Source organism: Trichechus manatus, unplaced genomic scaffold, assembly GCF_000243295.1.
Source record: "Trichechus manatus latirostris isolate Lorelei unplaced genomic scaffold, TriManLat1.0 scaffold00065, whole genome shotgun sequence".
NCBI classification, from domain to species: domain Eukaryota; kingdom Metazoa; phylum Chordata; class Mammalia; order Sirenia; family Trichechidae; genus Trichechus; species Trichechus manatus.
In genome coordinates, this window is record NW_004444001.1 from 9084839 (window position 1) to 9099968 (window position 15130).

Sequence of the window (15130 nt, forward strand, 5' to 3'; positions counted from 1 at the left end):
AGATGTATAACAGATCAAAATGAAACCTCCTTAGCACAATATGAAAACAACTGCCTTAAAAAATCTATATTTCTGATCAGAGGCAGTTTTACATTTCAAGTCTTGCTCATAACTGGAAGGTGCCAGAGAGAACTGCTTGCCCATTCTAATATGTTCTGGTTGCAACACATTTTTATAGCAGGAGTTTCTAGCTTAACTTGAGTAACAGAATTGGGAGGGGGAAGGGGAGAACCTGCCCACGGTGAAGCAACATCTACTCTTTATATTAACAACAAGACACTTCTTGGAATTTCTATTTTTACTAGTATTTGCAATGTAGACCTTAAGTGTAGTAGAGCCAGAGGAAAAGGCCCAGAACCATCTAGGCCAAGACAGACAGCAGCTATACTGAAGCTGCTCAAGAAGCCCGTGAGAGAGAAGGTGAACTTAGGAAAAGAAAGGCTAGATTTCTTACCTAATATAGCAGATTTTTCTGCTTCAAACATATCCAGAGCCTTAGCGAAAGGCTCTGCCATTTTGGCTAGCATTTCTGGTGCATATAAAGTATTGTGGGTTCTGAAAAAAAAGAACGGTGCTATGTGAACGTTCTGCAGTCTGTTGAGAAAGGACAGAGTGGGTTTTCACCTTATAATTCAGTGAACCAAACTCTAGTACCATACTAACATATAGACAGATCTCACTGTCAACATTCCTTCCAGCAGGGGATAGCAAGAAGGCATAAACATTTGAATGTTTCCTCAGAAAATGAAGCTAATGAGTATAGTATGTAACACCTAAAAGTAATGAACACATGAGACTCAAATCCTGAGGCATCAGGACAGTATCACAGCCCAAAGCCAGAAAGCAAAATATCTTAAACCTGAGATAATGCCTTGGCTCCCCTAGCTTTCTGCCTACCAGTTATATAAGATGAAATGTCAGAGGCACTGTGGATTCACAGGTAAGGACACAGAGAGGGTGGTAATATGCCCCATTTTTCAGATGTTTTGCCTTCATGCCAAAAGCATGGAACCTGCAATGTGCTGATAGTTGTTTAAGTTCCCTGGAGGAACATTCACAATTCCCAAAATATGCCTCTGTTCCCCACCAAAATGACTTATCTGAGCAGCTACTGGCTTTGTATGACTAAGTAGCAACGACTGCATACCTGACCAACCTGCTGCCCGAGGCAGTCCAGCCTGCCCACAGCAATGGCACTAATGAACAATCTACAGTCATCAGAAAGCTTAACTACCTATTTTTCTTTTTAAAAGAAATTATAAAACATCTCAAACTAAAGAATATTACAAACATCAGCAAGGTTAAATATTTAAGGCACACACTGAGCAAGCAAATTCTTTTAGGCAATGCTTTTTAAAAAAACTCAAAATTGTTTCTTAAATCTTGGTGTACACTTGTTAGTATGCTCAATTAAACTGCTTTTTAGAAGACTACTTAATAAGTTAGTTCCAGTTTATTTCCTCATCTCCCTACTGAGGGCTAATAGGTCTAGACTCCTGGGTTTCTGATGACAGATCAGCTGCTGTTTTTGCTGTTAGGTGCTTTGAGTTGATTCTGACTCACAGCGATCCCATGTGACAGAGCAGAACTGCCCCATAGGGTTTCCTAGACTGTAATCTTTATGGAAGCAGAATCCCAGGTCTTTTCTCCTGCAGAGCTGCTGGGTAATCTTGTTGAAAATCCCTTGTACGTGACAAGTGGCTTCTCTCTTGCTGCTTTCAAGATTTTTTTTTAGTCTTCATCTTTCGATAGTTTAACTACAATGTCTTGGTGTGGATCTTTTTTAAGTTTATCCTATCTGTCATTTGTTGAGACTCTTGAATGTGTAGACTGGTATTTTTATTACTAAAAAACTTGAGTTTTTGGCCACCATTTCTTCAAATATTCTTTCTGCCTGTTTCTATTTTGTCCCTTTGGGACTCCTGCAACATTATGTTGATACACTTGATTGTGTCCCACACAGGCTCTGTTCATTTTTCTTTCTGATCCCCTGACTGGAAAATGTCAATTGTCTTAACTTCAAGTTTGCTAATTCTTTCTCCTGCTTGCTTAAATATGTTGTTGAAATCATCCAGTACATTTTATTATTTCAGCTATTGTACTTTTGAGCTCCATAATTTTACTTGGCTTTTTATAATTTCTATCTATTGACAGTCCTAATTTCTTCATATATAGGTCTCTTGCTTTTCTTTAGTTCTTTATCCCTGGTTATGTTTTGCTCTTAGAGGGTATTTAAGAAAACTGATTTGAAGATTTTGTCTGGTAAGTCCAAAGTCTATTCAGTCTAATGTCTGGGCTTCCTCAGGGACAGTTCCTGTGATTCCCCTCCCCGTGAATGGGCCATACTTCTCTACTTCTTTGTATGCTTTGTAATTTTTTGTTGAAAACTGAACATTTTTTGAATATTATAATGGGGTAACTCTAGAGATCAGTTACTTGTTGAAAGCTGCAGTCATCTGCTTGTTTTGTGAATTTTTCAAACTGTTTGTTTTGGGTGCAAAGACTGTATTCCTTGTTGTATGCAGAACTGAAATCTACTCCACTCTCTCAGCGGTCTGCCAGTGAGTGGCCCAACAGAGATTTCATTAAGTGCCTGACACAGAAAGAGAAACAAAAACACTCTCTAGGTCTTTGCAAGTTGACTCTGAGTTGGGGCACTCTTTCAGGGCTTGGCCAGGCCACCTGTAACTCTGCTAGGCTAATTACTGTTGTTTTGCAGATGATCTCTTCTATCTCTGGCTACTCTTAACATTTTCTCTTAATACAGTCTTTGGCGTTCTGCAGTTTTACTATGGTACACTAGGTTGGATTTATCCTCTCTTTAATGTGAAGCTTCATGTCTTTCAGTCATTCTGGAAAATCTGTCTTCATCTCCAGCTTACCTTTACCTTTTTGTATTTTCTTTCAGCCTACCATATCTCAAGGCCCTGGGGCTCAAATCCTATTATTTGTTATGTCTCCCAGCTCTTACCAAGTTTATGTATCTTCTGTAATTCTGGCTTGTGAGGTCATTTTTAGAAGACTTGTTTTGCCAAGAGGCCAAAGAATAACAACAGAATTTTTATGCTCTCAGTTAATTTCCTAGATCACACAGGTGGGGAAAATTCTAACCTTAAACTTTCATGATGGAGCCCATCTGATTCTCAGACTTTTTTGCAAAGCAGAACTAGAGCAGAGACAACCTACTTTGTCATCTATGTTCCCTGGTGGGTAGAGCTTTTCTATTCTACCATTTTACTGAGATATAGCATTTCAAGGGTCTTGACTTAATGGTGGCCCAAGGCCTCTCTGGTCTCCATATAATTAGGTTTCTAAGACTTATTACACTTTGTAGGGCAATCATAGCATCATCTCATGCACTTACCACCCAGGTTTGCAGTTCCCCATTTTGTTACTGGCATCCAGGGATTTTCTTTTCTTTCTCAAAATTTCAGTTATGCCTTTGAAAGAATTTTTGTATTATTTTATCCAACATCCTCTGTACTGCCAGAATTGGAAATTCCCTTTACTTTAAAAAATTGCAATTTGTCATCTTTTTAGCTTATGAATTACGTTTCTATTGTTTTTTTTGGAAGATGTCTAACACCATGAAATGATCTCTGATAAAAATCAGCTCTTCCTAAGAAAAAATCCACAGTTTTAAGTATGACAATGAGCAGACTAGACATCAATTTTTATTCTTGAATTAAATGTGATTGTGGTCTCAAGATATAACTTAAAAAAACAGTAGGATTAATGTATCAATATGGTAAATGTCCCTGACATCTGGTATTCCTTATAGTCTCCTCTCTTCTTCCTCTTCAAGGAGATGGTGCCACTATGGCTGCACTTCTACTCACAAGAGGTGGCAGGAGGACAGAGAGTGCATAAAGCTCCAATATCTCTGATTCCAGTTAGGTATTTATAAGTAGGGGCATCCACAATCTCTAATAGTATTCAAGCTCCTGAAACATCAGCTTCCTGACACACAAATTAGAGCTCTGTGCTTCCACATTAAGAGGGGCTAGATATTGCTTGGCTCTAAATAAAAGGACAACCTGTGTCACAGATTAAATTGTGTCCCCAAAAATATCTGTCAACTTGGCTGGGTCATGATTTCCCAGTACTGTATGATTGTGTACCATTTTATATAATCTGATGTGATTTCCTTATGTGTTGTAAACTCTATCACTATGATGTAATAAGATGGATTAGCAGCAGTTATACTGATGAGGTCTTCAAGACTGAATAGTGTCTTAAGCCAGTCTCTTTTGAGATATAAGAGAAGCGTGGAGAGACACATGGGAACCTCACACCACCAAAAAAGCAGTGCCAGGAGCAGAGCGTGTCCTTTCGGGCCTGAGGTTCCCGTGCTGAGATGCTCCCAGACCAAGGGAAGACTGATATATCACAAGGACCTTCCTCTAGAGCTGACAGAGAAAGAAAGCCTTCTCCTGGAGCTGATGCCCTGAATTTGGACTTGTAGCCTACTGGACTGTGAGGAAAAAAACTTCTCTTTATTAAAGCCATCCACTTGTGGTATTTCTGTTATAGCAGCACTAGATGACTAAGACAACCTGGTAATAAAAATTTTAAGTTTTGTATGATCTGCACTAACTTTAAAAATTCTTAGCATCACCAGCTAGGAGTATAATCACTAGGCTAAACAATTCATGAATATTTCAATTAATCATATAGAAGATATATGGAAACAATGTTAACAAACTTCCAAGATAACAGAAAAGCTATTATTCTAAACAGATAATGATGACACCAAACCTTGAGAACCAGAGTTTTGCTCCCCACATTTGTCCTCCATCCAATCTGCTAAGAACAGCACTGTCCAATATAATGTGAGCCATGTATGTCATTTAAAATTTTCCACTAACCAGATTAAAAATGTAAAAAAAAAAAAAAAAAGGTAAAATTGACTATAATAACATTTTATTTAACCAAATGTATCAAAAATATCATTTCAACACATTATCAATATAAAAAATTACGGAGATATTTTACTTGTTTTTTTGGGAACTAAGTTTCTGAAATCTGGTGTGTATTTTGCACTTACAGCTCATCTCAATTCAGACCAGCTCCATTTCAAGTGCTCAACAGCCACATGTGACCAGTGGCTACCATACTGGACAGTGCAGCTCTAGAATATTAGCTCCACAAGGACAGGGTATTTTTTGTTTTGTATACTGCTGTATCTCCGTCACCTAGAAAACCCTTGGCACTTAATAAATATCCATTCAATGAAGGTATGAACTGAATGCTTGCTTTACTTTAGGTTCCCATATCAATATATAAATATTACATTGCCTCTTCTAGGCAAGTCCAGCAACAACATCTACACCTTCTTCATTAATCAGACTACTTGACAAGGAGGTGCTATTAATACCTTACCACATCTTTTAGGAAAACAAATTTTTTCTGCTAAAAAAATAATACTTTAAAACTCACAGCTCCAATACACAATTGGTGAGAATATAAATTAGCACAACCACTGTTTGCTTCTACCTATGAAAACTGAAAATATACATACCCTATAAACCAGGAATTCTACTCGTAGGTGAATACCCAACAGAAATCGTATACATGTTTACCGAAAGACATTTACAAGAATGTTAACAGCAGCACCGTTTGCAATAGGAAAACACTGGAAGCTACTCAAAAGTCCATCAACACTGGATGAATACATTATGGCATATTCACACAATGGGGTACCATACAAGCAATGAGAATGAATGAACCACAGCTACATGCAATAACATGGATGGATCTCACAAACATAATGTTGAGTGAAAGAAATCAGACACCAAGGAGGACATACTTCTGATTCCATTTATATAAAACTAAAAAAAAAAAACCAGGTAAAAGGAATCTTACGATGTTAAGTCAGAACAGTGGTTACCCTTGAGGGGGAGAAAATGACTGGAAAGAGGGGTTGGGTAAGGTTGTTTTCTTGATGAGTGTTGACTACATCAATGTGTCCACTTTGTGAAAATTCATCTACACACATAATTTACTAAAAAACAAAACTCTAAAAGTTCCAGCTGCACACTACTCAAGGAGTCTAACTGTTCAGTCACTACAGCCAATAATTTTCATTTTGATTAACAATTAATCAAAATAAGTTTTGATTAACTGTGGAATTTTCAAAAAACATTGAACTCTTTGAAAAATATCAGTATGATAACCATACTGTTATCTTGTGGCCTCCTAACTCAACCAGGAAATGAATCTTGTTTCCAGGTCTGGGTTCTCACCTTGCAGATTCTGGATACAAGCCTAACAGAGAGAAGCTTGGTCAATGAAGCCTGGTCATATGACTCCATCACGTTTGCATTTCTCTAAGCTACAGAACTTTTTGGTTTTAAAAACAATATGGGAACAAGCCTTGCCTTAACTAAATATTTTACTACCTTCTCAACACACGAAACCATATTTCTTTATTGAAACCTCTTTCCTCCTTTTGAAATCAGAACAAAATGTTATCTACTTCCACAGACATGTATCACAGAGTACCTCTATCAGATACTCCAGCCCTCCAATTTGGTTAAAACTAACTTGAAACCTTTGATTCTTACACTTCTGGCCGAGGGTGTCTGATGCTGGCAGAGCCTCCCTGAGACACGAGTAATTTGGTTTGCCCAGTTGCAATTCTGCTCTTATTCCCTGGGTGATAAGTGTTGAGTTTATACCATGGACTGCCAGAAAATGAACAAATCCATCTTGGAAGAAGTACAGTCAGAATGCTCCTTAGAAGCAAGGATGGTGAGACTTTGTCTCACATACTTTGGACATGTTATCAGGAGGGACCAGTCCCTGGAGAAGGGTATCATGCTTGGTAAAGTGGAGGGTCACTGAAAAAGAGAAGACCCTCAACGAGATAGACTGACACAGTAGCTGCAAAAATGGGCTCAAACATAGTAAAGACTGTGAGGATGGTGCAGGACAGGGCAGTGTTTCATTCTGTTGTACACAGGATCACTATGAGTTGGAACCAACTTGACGGCACCTAACAACGATGACTACAACAAGAAGAAGAAGCCAGACAGCATTGGGAGAGAGCTTTAACCTGTAACTGAAAATACTGCTGGAGATAAACAGCACTCAAATTCTGCTTTGGTCAATAAGAAATAAATTTTATACCAAATCTATTTTTCTCTTCAGAGAACATCCCTAAATCATCAAAATGCGCCTAGTAACCAATAAGCCTATACGTGGCCTACTTTTCATTTGAGTATATTATTAGCTCATGTAATCTAGAACAGTGATTCTGAACCTTTAAGGTACATAGGAACACCTGGGAATAAAATGTAGATTCTGATTTAATGTCTGAGGTGGGGCCCTGATTCTGCATTTCAAACAAGCTCTCTGGTGACTGCTGATACTGCTAGTCTGAGGACTCCACTTTTGAGAAGCAAGGATCCAGGAAACTGAAGTGAACAATGTCAACTATCACTCCTCCCTTTGGCATGTTCAGCAGCTGGGTGTTTGGTTCGTTGGAGGTCAGAGACATTACTGATGAATTCAGACCAGCTCATTTGAATATCACCCAGAGAAGCACCACTAGAGAAAGCAATTGTCCTGCTGCCGATTAAGGATTCTTCAGTGGCAAAAATTTAGACAAAAAAACATGAAAGTAAGAGTGAAGTATAAGAAAACAGGAGAAGATGAGGGAGGCTCAAAATGAGCAAATCCATTTGGAATTAGTCCCCATGAATTCACATGGAATGTAAGACTTCTACAAGTTAGAGCTGATGTTATTTTTAAAAGGAAGAGACCACCTCTAGGAAGAAACAAGACTTAATCCCTCATTACTATGCAATGATCTGAAAACATACACACAGATTAAGCTTTCGAGATTCTTAAGGTAAAAAAATAAAAAACAAGCAGAGAAAAGCCATTATTCTGACTCACCTTACAAGGGCAAGCAAATTGTCAAGAAGTTTCAGAATTTGCTCTGTGCAGGGGTTACGGAAGATTGGATTTCCACTGGGTGTATAACCCACCACAAATCCCCCAGCTTTGGCCTCTTCTAGGTCAGTGGGCCAGCAAGTTCGCTTTATAACACCCAGAATACTATACACACAAAAACGCATCTACAGAAAAACATTAAAATGAAAGGTAAACATACAAGGAGAAACACAAGGCAAAACAGCTATTAGATATACGTCAAGGTTATGGCAAAAGAGATAATGAGGCCAGGGAGAAGAAAAAGAACTCTCTGCCTCTACCCGCTATGGGATCCTAGTCAAGTCCAAAAGGGGTCCTCTTATTGCCATTTTCAGGACTGGTGGTAGGCTCTGGAAGGTTCCCTTTCATGAGGATGTTCTCCCAGGAGCTATAGTCATTCTCCCACAGGGCTCAGACTGGAAGGTGGTTTGGACACCAAGTTGGCTTGGCCTCTACAACCCTCCACAGTTCTCTGCCCTAATCCCCCTTCAAGTTCTTCTCAACGAACCTAATACCTACAGGTGAATTAATATGACTTTTGCCATAATGGAGCCAGGAACAATGCTAATTTGAATATCAAAGCGTTGAAAAATCTCAGGTTTGCAAGTTAGGCCAGCACTTAGGACTTTAAATGCCAGAGAGCAATAGCAGAGAGGACTCACCCTGCTGACCAGGCTCTGACCTACTACTGCCTTATTACCTCTTCAGTCTTCAAAACTACTTAGGCATCCTTAATGCTGAAACAGGAACCCTGGTGGTGCAGTGATTAAGAGTCTGGCTGCTAACCAAAAGGTCAGCAGTTCGAATCCACCAGCCTCTCCTTGGAAATCCTACGGGACAGTTCTACTCTGTCCTATAGGGTTGCTATGAGTCAGAATTGACTCGAAGGCAATGGGTAAAGCCAAAATAAGGAGCGCTGGTGGCACAGTGGTTAAGAGCATGGCTGCTGACCAAAAGGTCGGCAGTCTGAATCCACCAGCTGCTCCTTGGAAACCTTCTTGGGCAGTTCTACTGTCCTATAGAGTTTCTATGAGTCGAAATTGATTTGAAGGCAACAGGTTTGGTTTTTGGTTTTGTGGCACAAACAGTTAAGTCCTTGGCTACTAATAGAAAGGATGGTGGTTTCAAGCCACCCCAGCCACTCCACAAGAGAAAGACTAAGTAATCTGCTTCCGTAGAGATTACAGCCAAGAAATTCCTATGGTATAGTTCTACTCTGTCACATGGAGTTGCTACGTGTCGGAAATTGACTCAACAGGACCTAACGACAACAACAAAATCAAAACAATGACTTCGTAGAAAAGACCGTTTGCTCTGCTGTGGGATCTGACTCAAGAACTCAACACTAAAGAAGAAAAATATGGAGACGCATAGGAGAAGAAAAATATGGAGAAGTTAACTCCCAGGCTTCTTACCAGTATAAAAAAAAACAAAAAACAAATCTATGAGAAACTGGACAAAAGACAACACCCTACTTCTACTGTGGCCAATGCCAACTTCCCACTCCCAGGAGAGGCTCACTCACTCGTGCACGGTTCAGGCCACAGGGATCCTCCAGGTCCGGGTCACAGCTTTTCCGATCTGCACCCACATAGGCAATAAAAGCATCAACATCTGACAGCACTCTGAAGGTTGGAGGAGGAAAAACAAGTTACACCAGAATATTAAGCAAGGACAATTTCTTCCACAAGAGCTAATAAGCTATGATTATTTGGCCCCAAAGAACAACTGTTACAGTGAGAAGAGTTTAAGCAAATTGTCAGATATCATTCGAAAGCTTGAATTTCTCTCTCTACTCCCAAATGTGATTAACAGCATTTTAAGAATTAAAAAGATGATAAGCTTGGGAATGCAAAGAAAACAACTTAACTACTATGTGGGCACAAGTGAGTGTCTCTGTGTGGCTCCTACATTGGGCAGCCCCTACTTGTTCTCATTTTCTCAAATGTGCGGACACCACAGCAGATCTCACTCGTGGTCTCATTACCCATACTACCCATTTGTATTTACTTCCTCTGTCTCCTACACTTTTGTACAGCAAGATGATATTTTCGGATATTATACTACGGAAGTGTGTTTTTGGAGTACTTCAGGTATCTCGGATAGCGCCACTACACCTCAGTATTCTTACCCCCGCCCCCCGCCCCCACCGCCTCAGGCATAGCTCATGAAACACAACTGGTACTTGAGTACAAGAGGGTCAGAGATAAAGGAGCTCCTCTACCTGTGCATGTCTTCAGAAAGCCAGATGCTGGCCACCGGCGCCATCAGCTCCTCTAAGAACACCTTCTGCCGCTCGTAGTTCTTAAACTGGTTGCTAACAAGAACAAGAGCTTCCATGAGGGCACACTTCTCCATTTGTGTCAGGAGCAGTTCATCGGAAAGAAGTTGCTTCACATGGTTATAAAGCATATCAAAATTGGGCTGCAAATCACAAAAAAAAAGAGCCGCAGTTAGTGATGGTCTGATCTTCAGGGAGGGCTGGGTCAACCAAGGAAGGTGGGAAGAACGCCAAGATATTACCAGGAAGGTCAGGCCTATGAGGCTGTCACTTAATAATTTAGTTATAATGTTCTGCTGGCTGAATAAGCAAGGCAATTTAGGTAGACGGTGGTTCTAGTCTTGAGCACCTGGCTAACTGCATTTCCCCATACTACAGCTGTGAAAAAAATTATCTTTTTTTAATTAACTTTTCCAGGTATCTTCATGGGCAAAGATAGGTTTGTTTTATAAATAAGCAGAGAGACAAATAACTTCTGTGCATTCAGCATGGGGATTTCTGGTTAATTTGTCATCTGTAGTAATGCAAAATTTCTCATAAAAATCCTAAGACCAGGTTGGGGTTTGCGTCTGGCTTCTCTCAAGATTAGACAGTAGTTAAAGCACGTTCATACTACGGTAAACAACTTCACATTTATAGGGAAAAACTTGGCCATCCATATGGAGAACTATTCATTTTGAGGGAAGAAATATATTTGCATTTTTAACTGCAGTACAAAGTAGAGCGAGGAAGAAAACACCAACTCAAAGATGTTTATTCTAAGCAAAGCTGTAGTTCCTAAATTTTCCATCTTGTGAGGTGTAATCAGAGTTGGATTTAAACAGAAATAGAACCAACTCGACAGGTCTCAGTGGCTTCTCAGCCAGGGTCCAGGAGCTTACCAGCACGAGCTGGGGGTAGTCACGACACATCTTGATGATGGAAGAACAAGCATGCCTCCTCACATTCCTCACTGCCCGGGTTCTTGGGGGCTGGTAAGATGTAGTCAACAAACTCACAGTCATTTTTAATATAATTTACAGATGCTGCATAGAACCATGTAAATATTTCCTTTGGAGGCAAATTCACATTGAATTTTCACGTATGTTAAGAGTTTAACGGAGTGACCTTTATAGTCAGCACAAGCCCACATGCTTACTATTTGGCCTACAGTTATTTCTAGGGCAAAGCATTGTATTATATTCTTATACAGATATTAAATCTCAGTAGCTGTGGTATAAGTTTCACTAAGTGACTCTTAAGAGTACAGCTCTCTAGCAGGGCAGAGAGAAAATCAGAAAAAGAGGACTGAGCAGTGACTTCTAGCACTAAGCTTTCTGTACTGTAACACCTAAATCACAGCAGCAGATAATGTAAGTTAAGTATTATATGAAGAGAGTCTACCATTTCTGACCATCTATTGCTTTTACTAATCCCCCCTTGCACTTACACAAAAATCTAGATTGAGTATTAGGTATTCATACTTTTGCTCTCAAGTTAGAATCTGTTGGCTGAATTAATGGTCTTACCTTACTTTCTTCAACAGTTTCAAAAGTGACAGATGAAAAGAGCTAAGGGGAGGGAAAAAAAGGTGACTCATTAAAACCAAAGACAACTTGTATTTTTAAACAGCAGTTATCACAAAATTTTCAACCAAAAACCCAAAAGTGTATTCTCAGTAACAATACAGTAACAAAAAAGGCTTTCAATTAGTGGTATACAGGTTCAGATGTCCATTTTGTCAAACATCCTTACAAGAGGCTTGAGATTCACAAATTTACCATCAAAACATTTTAGAAAGAAAAAAGTCATAGAATTCCAGAACAATCCATGTCACCACTCTAACCACTCTTAACTCAGCTATGGTGATGCCTCTCTCTTCTCTGCTTTTTATCAAAAGTTGAATGATCTACCCTCCCTGATTCCATTTTATAACCTCCCGTTTACTCTTAACCACATGGCTTCTGCCCTGGCCACTAAGATGGAAAAACATTCGGTGAAGATCTAATCGAGAAATCCACTGGACATTTTCAAAGTCGTATCTTAAAGAGAAATTCCGTTACAACAAATAAGTCCACCTTTTTGAAGCGCCACTGGCCCTTGGGATACAACATTTTCTCCATTTCTCTGGCCGTCCCTTTTCTCTTTGGGGCTTTGCATCCTTTGGCCCCCTCTCCCAATGATGGTGATCCCCAGGGCTCCCTGTTTGATCTACATGTCTCCTAACTACATACATATCCCTTTTTTCTAGGGCTTCAGCTCTACTCTTGGCACTTCTGTGCTGATGATGCCTTAATTTGATCTCATCGCTTTCCAGAGTCTAGCCTTTCAACCTGAAATAGCCTACTTATTGTAAGATGTCTTCACCTGGATGATCTACACATACTTCAAACACAGTATTACCAAACTCACCCACTTCTCTTCCTTACTCCTATTCTGCCTCCTGATCCAGTATTCTCACAGGTGGTGGCCACACCACCCACATAAGCCACATAAACTGGAAACCTGAAAACTGTCCATATTCTCCCTTCCTCTCACAAATCCCCTCCCAAATCTGACAACAGACCCTGCTACTCTCTAATACCTTGATTTATTCTTCTTCATAGCACTCACCACTACCTGATATCACATAATTTATTTATTGCTTCTCTCATTGTAGAAAATCAGCTCCATGAGGCAGAGTCAACTACCTACTGTGACCTTAACGCAGAGCCTAGCACACAGAAGGCACACAATGAAAACTTACTGCACGAATGAATAGCTTTAATCAATTACCAAACGCTAACACATCTGCCTTCTCTGTCCTACTACCGGAGAACCCTATCATCTAGCATGTGGCTTATGTTATATTTCTTTTCGATCGCGCTGAACTAGTAGAATCTCCTAGTAATCACAATATTATGATCATATTTTAAAAAATTAATGATAAGTCCATAATATCATGTAAAATCTAGTCCACACACCTCACTGTCCAAAGAAAGTTGTGAAGATTTTTTTTTTCAAACTAAGATACAGTCAAGGTTCATAAACTGAAGTATGTTGTTATATCTCTTCAAACTTTTTCATTCTAGAACAGTACTCTACCTTTTCCCCCAAAACACTTACTTTTTGAAAGGTCTAAGCCAACTGTCTTATAAAATGTCCCATCTTCTGAATCTGCCTGATTGTTTCCTCTTGGTATCATTTTTCTCATTCCACTCTCCTTTTGTATTCTATCACCATTAAGCTGCTTTAGGCACTCTGTGGCTTTTCTTCATGTTGTCCCCTCTGACCATACTGCCACATGTTCTTCAGGCTAACTTGGCTCAGGCATGGTCTCCCTTAGGAATTTTTTTTCCTTTCCTAGTGCACAAGTCTATTAATTACAATGCCATGTCGGTATAACGTCTGTTTTATATGCCTTTCTGCCCAAACAGACGAAGTATTCCTAAAGGATAAAACTTTTTCCATAGCCTGATCCAGAGTAAGTAATGAATAAATATTGATAAATAAATAAATGATTGTTTACTAGCTTGCCTGACACACGTTCAAAACAGTTAAAAAACTGATTTGCTTAGAAATGCCAAAGTAAAGTTTACAAAGGAGATGGAGTTTACCTTAGAGAAGACCTGGGGCAGGAACTCTGGTCTGTAGGTGACAAATGGAAAGAGGGCTGAGACATTAGTAAGGACACAGGACAGGATGAGAGGATCCTTGGTGTCAAAGTTCAGGACCATCTGCAACAGGTCTATTCCATCAGTAACAGGAATTTCCTGTAACACAGGCATGAAAACGAGGTTGACATGGCTGCCACCGCTGAGAGAGAACCAATTTTATTAACTTTTCTTTAGACTCTATCTAGTTTAAAAACACATAATATGGTTGCCATATATGGTAACTGTGTAGTTTTATATACGTTACATATGTATTTTGATATACTACTTTTTAACCCTTAAAATTCAAACTATTACCCCATGTTATTAAAAATTCTCATAAACAAGAGTCTAAAAGCATTCCCCTTGGGAATGGGAACCAGACAACGATGCCCGTTATCACCACTCTTATTCAACATTGTGCTGGAGGTCCTATCAAGAGAAATTAGGCTAGAAAAATAAAGGGGATCCAAATTGGTAAGGAAGAAGTAAAAGTCCCTATTTGCAGACAATATGATCTTATACACAGAAGACCCCAAAGAATCCACAAGAAAACTACTGGAACTAATAGAAGATTTCAGAAAAGTGTCAGGATACAAGATAAACAAACAAAAATCAGTTGGATTCCTCTACACCAGCAAAGAGAACTTCCAAGAGGAAATCACCAAATCAATACCACTTACAATACCCCCAAGAAGATAAAATACTTAGGAAAAAATCTAACCAGAGACATAAAAGACCTATACAAAGAAAACTACAAGAAACTACTGCAAGAAACCAAGAGACGTACATAAGTGGAAAAACATACCTTGCTCATGGATAGGAAGACTCAACATCGTGAAAATATTAATTCTACCGAAAGCAATCTACAGATACAATCCGATCCCGATCCAAATTCCAATGGCATTTTTTAATGAGATGGAGAAACAAATCACCAACTTCACATAGAAAGGCAAGAGGCCCCAGATAAATAAAGCATTACTCAAGAAGAAGTAGGAGGCCTCATACTACCTGATTTTAGACCCTATTATACTGCCACGGTAGTCAAAACAGCCTGGTACTGGTACAACAACAGATACATAGACCAATGGAACAGAATTGAGAATCCAGACGTAAATTCATCCACCTATGAGCAGCTGATACTTGACAAAGGCCCAAAGTCCGTTAAATGGGGAAAAGACAGTCCCTTTAACAAATGGTGCTGGCGTAGCTGGATATCCATCTGCAAAAAACTGAAACAAGACCCATACCTCACACCATGCACAAAAACTAACTCAAAATGGATCAAAGACCTAAATAT

General features: G+C 39.4%; 1 protein-coding gene across 3 annotated transcripts in view; it reads right to left on the reverse strand.

Moving 5' to 3' along the window:
* Positions 1-15130, reverse strand: part of XPO5 (exportin 5) — a 46631-nt gene that overhangs the window by 7659 nt on the left and 23842 nt on the right. For all 3 annotated transcript variants that reach the window (XM_023734230.1, XM_023734231.1, XM_023734229.1), the window contains 7 exons: positions 13795-13950; positions 11728-11769; positions 11101-11190; positions 10163-10362; positions 9464-9563; positions 7903-8084; positions 455-555 (listed from right to left, as the gene is read on the reverse strand). In XM_023734230.1, the coding sequence (XP_023589998.1) occupies positions 455-555; positions 7903-8084; positions 9464-9563; positions 10163-10362; positions 11101-11190; positions 11728-11769; positions 13795-13950 (871 nt within the window). The remainder of the gene's footprint in view (positions 1-454; positions 556-7902; positions 8085-9463; positions 9564-10162; positions 10363-11100; positions 11191-11727; positions 11770-13794; positions 13951-15130) is intronic.